At 31.8% G+C, this 6331-nt stretch overlaps 1 protein-coding gene across 1 annotated transcript in view; it reads left to right on the forward strand.

Moving 5' to 3' along the window:
- Positions 1-322: 322 nt before the first annotated feature.
- The window catches only part of LOC111700920 (polycomb group RING finger protein 3), a 7443-nt gene continuing 1434 nt past the window's right edge, over positions 323-6331 (forward strand). Inside the window, exons 1-10 of the mRNA XM_023472000.1 lie at positions 323-444; positions 648-728; positions 1132-1821; positions 2503-2607; positions 3242-3354; positions 3907-3973; positions 4502-4569; positions 5080-5166; positions 5599-5668; positions 6175-6272. Coding sequence (XP_023327768.1) covers positions 1747-1821; positions 2503-2607; positions 3242-3354; positions 3907-3973; positions 4502-4569; positions 5080-5166; positions 5599-5668; positions 6175-6272 — 683 coding nt within the window. The 5' untranslated portion in view covers positions 323-444; positions 648-728; positions 1132-1746. The remainder of the gene's footprint in view (positions 445-647; positions 729-1131; positions 1822-2502; positions 2608-3241; positions 3355-3906; positions 3974-4501; positions 4570-5079; positions 5167-5598; positions 5669-6174; positions 6273-6331) is intronic.

The raw sequence follows: 6331 nt of genomic DNA on the forward strand, positions 1-6331 counted from the left end.
CTAGTTTCATGTTCACTCTGGGTGAAGTTTAAACTGGTTTTATCTAGTTTTATGTTTACTCGGGTGGAGTTTAAACTGGTTTTATCTAGTTTCATTTTTACTCTGGGTGGAGTTTAAACTGGTTTTATCTTGTTTTATGTTTACTCTGGGTGGAATTTAAACTGGTTTTATCTAGTTTTATGTTTATACTCTGGGTGGAGTTTAAACTGGTTTTATCTAGTTTCATGTTTACTCTGGGTGGGGTTTAAACTGGATTTATCTGGTTTCGTGTTTTCTCTGGGTGGAGTTTAAACTGGTTTTATCTAGTTTCATGTTTACTCTGTGGAGTTTAAACTGGTTTTATCTAGTTTCATGTTTACTCTGGGTGGGGCTGGAATGATTATCCTGGATCAGACTCACAATCCACTGACACCAAAGTTCAACAGACTCATGTTACAATTTGTGGTAAGTTAAATTATTTTTCCCTTTCTTTTTTTAACAAAAATGTCTGGATAATTCGAATCATACTGGGCAAATCTTTATTTTTTAGTTTTAAAGCCTTGATTCTATTAATACAAGTTTAACCCAGAAAAATATTCTTCTTAAAAGCTTAAAAACAAATGAAATAAATCGGAAATTGACCTTAAATTTCCAAAATATTTTTTTAGGGATTTGGAGCTCTTATAATATCCTTCAGTTGCTGCTGGATATTCATGAGAATGAAACTACCTGGATATCTACAGAACTAGGTAAATATATACCCACTAGTTGCTGGATTTCTAATAGCTACCTAGATATCTACAGAACTTGGTAAATATATATCCACTAGTTGCTGGATATCTAATAGCTACCTGGATATCTACAGAACTTGGTAAATGTATGTTTTGTATTGTGATTTAGGCAGCCGCTCCGACGCAAGTCTGACGGCTGGTTAGATTTGGCGAAGAGGTACATATTTACACGTCAGATANCTCCCTCGTGTACTGAGCGTGTGAGCTGTCGCGGCTCGCCCCCCTTGCTGCTGTCAGTTCACTCTCCTATTCAGTCTTCCTACAGAAATTCCATAGAAAACTTTAATTTCAAAAATAAAACAGTTAAAAACAATAATTCAAAAAATGAAATTGGCTTTAAAAATAATTATTTGTTTTTCAGAGAACCTGTGATTTGTATGGAAGGCACCGTGTGATTGAATTTCCATTTATCCTGAGATGTCAGACCATCAATCCCCAAGCTATCTTTGACTTTAAAGCATTGAGTTTAAATCCATCCTCTAAAACAGAAGCATCAAGTTCCAACTAATCAACCTACGTCGGAATTCAGAGCGTTTAGTTCCAAGCCGTCATTTATTGAGTTCCAAAATCCAAAATCTTCAGAATTTGGAAAATGGATCAATGATCATCCAGTTCAGAAGCAATGAATTCCAAACCATTTATAGAATCGAGAGCATCTCGTTCCAAAACATATTTTGAATTTGTTTCATCATGAATCAAGAATTAAGAACCAAGATGGTGTCAATATCTAAACTTTTCCAAGTCGTAATGTGTGATAAATTTTGTAACTTTGGTTACCTTGCATTTTATTATTTTTGCCTTGTTTTTATTTTAAACCATGTTTCGTGTTTTCACATCACGACCAAGTAACATTTTACATCACAAAGTTTCAATGTTTTTGTTTTTTGTTTTATTTTTATACTTGTTCTTTCAGATCTAATATGCACTGAGAGCCAAGGCGACCTTATTTCGTTAGGTTTCCAAAAACAACTTCAAGATGTCAGGGGGAGCTACAGAACGTTCGATTCGCATGTGCGACATTAACGAGATGATTACTTGCAAAATATGCTCGGTAAGTTATTGTGTTGGGAATGATTTTCAGGGAATTGTTTGAAAAAACATACCAACGTCCCCGTTCCATAAAAGTACATTTTTCCATTTGAGGACTTCCTTTCATATCCACCCCGAATGTTTGTGGATTCGGAACCTGTGAAAAAATTATCCGGATTTTTTCGATCTCGGATCAGGCAGCAGTTACATTTTTGATTTGATTGTATATTCGCCAAACTAAACATGTCAATTGTCACAAACGTAAAGTGTCAGATGCACGAGGGTTGACAGACCCAAATTCAAAGTTTCCTAAAAAATGCACCCTAAACAGGTTTTAGATGTATGATATTAAAAGAATATTTTTAAGAACATTCATCTGGATCATTTTAGGTACTTTTAAACTGAAGGTGTTATCAACTGTTTGAGAAGAAGTTTCTCTGCCTGAGTCTTTTGATCCTAAATTTACTAGTTTCTTAATTCAAATTAGAGCTAGGATGTATATGTATAGTATTCACCCGTCTACAGGCCGATGATAAAAATTATTTCTAGTGCTGACTACGAAAGTAGATCTAAAATCAATTGAAAAAATTAGGTTAAGTTAGATAGATACTAGATAGCCACTAAGGTTGTGTGGAGGAGGAAGGAAGGGGGAATAGGCAGTATTTCTTAGGATTATACCAGAAATTAATTATTCTGTTTTTAGGGCTATTTGATTGATGCCACCACTATTGTTGAATGCCTCCATACCTTCTGCAAGTCATGTATTGTCAAACATCTAAACTCAGATGATAATAATACATGTCCACAGGTCATCATGTTTTTAGTTGATATTATATAACTATATTTGTTATTTTTTGTTTTTCTCCTTTTTTGAAAATTATTTTAAATGACTGACGACAGTTTACATATTTCATAGATAAAGATCCGTTCATAATAATACAGTCCAAATCAAACGCCAAAATAGATCATTCATGTTTACTGTTTAAACTATTGCAAAACTATTTTTGATTAAACCTTAATTAATGGAGAGCTCTGCGAAAAGCAACTCATTACAGCAATAGGTACGAAGATAGAATGAGACGTTTTTTTCTCTCTATGATTCTATAAATGAAAATACTATTGTTGATTTGTTTTGTATTGAATAAAGTTGTTAAGAAGTTTAATGAGAATTGTTAGTGATTTATAATTTTTTGGAGATAATGTTTAAAAACGATGAAAAAGATCGGCTAGATGTTAAATCCTTAAACAAATTAATTTTAAGATTTTATGAAACTAAAATTTGTTTTAGTGTGATATCAACGAGGATATTGTTTTGAAAACATCGATAAGATTAATGGAACTTTAAGATATGCAAATTATAACAAATTATTTCATTTTTTGTAACATTGAAAAAATATGTTTTTAGGTTATTCATGAGTTTTTATCCATAATTATATTTTTAGTGCGATGAAGTTATCCATCAGTCGCATCCCCTAAACTTCATCAAGTTTGACAGGACGATGCAGGATCTGGTTTATAAACTCGTCCCTAACCTAGAGAAGAACGAGTATAAGAGGTAAACGGACTATGTAGTTTCTTGTTGGTTCAAGTGCATGAAACAGTTTCGTGGATTTTCAACAAAATCTTTCTTCTTAAAGGGACTGTGACAACCCATTCATAGGGTAGCATACTCGGTTGACAATTGTACCCTTTAAACTATTAACTGAGTCCCAATGAGAAAGATAGTGACGTTTTTATATTTATTTATTGAGTCCTAGCGAAGGATGATTTTCAATAATAAATAGAAATTTGTTTTTAATCTTTCTGACAGAAACAATCTCAAGAACTGACGAGGGTCAACCCAGACCGAAATATATTTTCAATAAATGTGGAACTAACATCTACTTTTTTTTACTCTATAGAGGTTTGGTCCATCACCATCACCGAATTTNATCTTTACAAATAATATTTAAAAATTAATATCAAAGCAATTTAAAGGAACAAACTAAAATACCTTTCTCATCCATACTTAGAAAAAGGGGGTTAATTGTTCCACTGTCGCTTTTTGTTTACATTAAAGTGTAAATTTTTTGTTAACAATTTGATTTAGATAATAATAATATTCTAGGGAACGTGATTTCTACGCTGAAAAGGGAGTTCCGTGTCCTAAGGACGTGGAGGCAGAAACTGAAAAGGGAAACCTTAAATCCATAATTTTTTTTATAATATTCATTTCTTCTTTTTAATAACTACCTCCATCTCTGCCCCCCCCCCATGATTATTAAACATCCTAAAGGAGTTACGTGAATTAAGGAAGGGTTGAAAATATTAAATTCTACGATAATACTCAGGGTTAATTTTCTTTTTGTATACTGAACAGATACTATGTTTTGATAAGGGTTTAAATATTTAATATTCATTTAACCCCATTTTTTAGAATTTATGCTCTGCTTTTGTATCCCGACCAATCTCTATATTCTACTTTTTAAAACCCAGTTTCTGTATTACACTTTTGTTAACCCACCAATCGTTGTATTTAACTTTCATAAACCCAAAATCTCGGTATTATACTTATGTTCCTCGATTAATTTCTGCATTTTACTCCTGTAATTTCGACCTTAATTCTTCTGGTGAATTCCGACCAATCTTCGTATTCTACGTATGTATTCTAACCGAGCTCTGTATTCTTCTTCTGTATTCCGACGATGGGTTTGGTTTTGTAGGATGAGAAGCTTAAAAAGGAAGAGGAGGATCAAACCCCGGATGTAAATACAAACCTAGATTACCACAGGTAAAATTTTTAGTTACGCATTAATTCAAGTTAGAAATTTGTTTTTGACGATAATTTTAAAGAAATATATATTCGCGCCCAAATCATATCGAAATGCACTTGTCATTCACACTGTAAAGTATGTTTAATAATTCGTGAAGGATTATTGGGTGGTGTATTGGGTAACTTGCTAAACTCTTGTTAAACATGGATTAAGAGTTTTTTTTTTCAATTGAAACCAAGGAAATCAAAACTGAAAAACTGAAGCATGGGAAAGAATTGAGCCGTTGACCCGGATAAAAAAAAGTACTAGTAATTCCAAAATTCATTATTGAAAAAAATTTGATATTAGATATTTTTGAAAAATTTATATTTAAGGTATATATTCCCCAGAGCATCAATACAATCATCCCCCGGATAGAGGAGAGGGGGGATCTCAAGGATCATTTAAATCCCATTTTCTCGAGAAAGTTTCGTATACCCCTTTCCTAAATATGATGATATCCCCCTTGACCAGCGTGTTGTGTCTAGGTTTGATGAGCAGGTCAACCTTGTCCTTGAACCTAAACCTGGATCTGGGATGAAGGAGCTCAAGAGAAAGTTTGTCAGATGTTCAAGGTAATCACTTAATTTTCATGTTTGAATAACATTATCATTAATTATTAGAGGGACTCTGTAGAGTGTAGATGTTGACGTATTTTCAAGTAATCCCCTAAATATATAAAAAGCTAATTCAATAGTGATATGTATTCAAATAGTGATCTGACTGAATCACGTATTATTAATTTCTTTTGTATTTGGTCGATTAATAGATTCGATTAATTGATTTTGATAAATTTCTTTTGTATTTGATTGATTAATAGATTCGATTAATTGATTTATTTGATAAATTTTTTTTGCATTTGATTGATTAATTGATTTGATAAATTTCTTTTGTATTTGATTGATTAATAGATTCGATTAATTGATTTGATAAATTTCTTTTGCATTTGATTGATTAATTAATTTGATAAATTTCTTTTGCATTTGATTGATTGATTGATTAATTAGTTTGGCTACTATCACCCACTTGAAGAAGTTTATTGCTCTGAGATGCCTGGAGTCCATGGAGAACTTCAGGGTAATCAACTCATTCATTCATTTATTTTGTTAATGTTTATATTTATTCGTTTATTTGTTCATTTGTTCTTTCTTTTATTTCGTTTAATAGGTCATTCCTTAGTTCCTTTATTCGCTCATATTTTTAATTGTTCATCCTTTTATTTGTTCATTCATTCATTTGTTTATTCGTTTATTTCGTTCATTCACTTATTCGTTTATTAGTTCTTTCCTTAATTTCTTCATTCCTTTATTCGTTTATATGTTTAATTGTTCATTCGTTTATTAGTTCTTTCCTTAATTTCTTCATTCCTTAATTCGTTTATATGTTTAATTTTCATTCATTTATTTTTTCATTCATTCATTTGTTCATTCGTTCATCTTTTCATTCATTTATCTGATTACTCGTATATTTCTTTATTCGTTCATCTTTAAAATTGTTCAAATTCATTTTTGTTCAATATAGACATTGCATTGCATGGGTTTGTATAGTTTATATGTTTGGAAAAATAATGGTATTTTGTTTAGGAGCTGGATATTACATGTGATGGGGAACTAATCCCTAAAGATCATACTCTCAAGTTTGTTTATATCACAAGATGGAGAACTAAACCACCACCCTTAAAGTAAGTCGGGAATAATATTTTTACAGTTTCAAGAATAATAATTAACCCCCCCCCCCACA

The sequence above is a fragment of the Eurytemora carolleeae genome, unplaced genomic scaffold (assembly GCF_000591075.1).
Source record: "Eurytemora carolleeae unplaced genomic scaffold, Eaff_2.0 scaffold286, whole genome shotgun sequence".
Lineage (NCBI taxonomy): Eukaryota > Metazoa > Arthropoda > Copepoda > Calanoida > Temoridae > Eurytemora > Eurytemora carolleeae.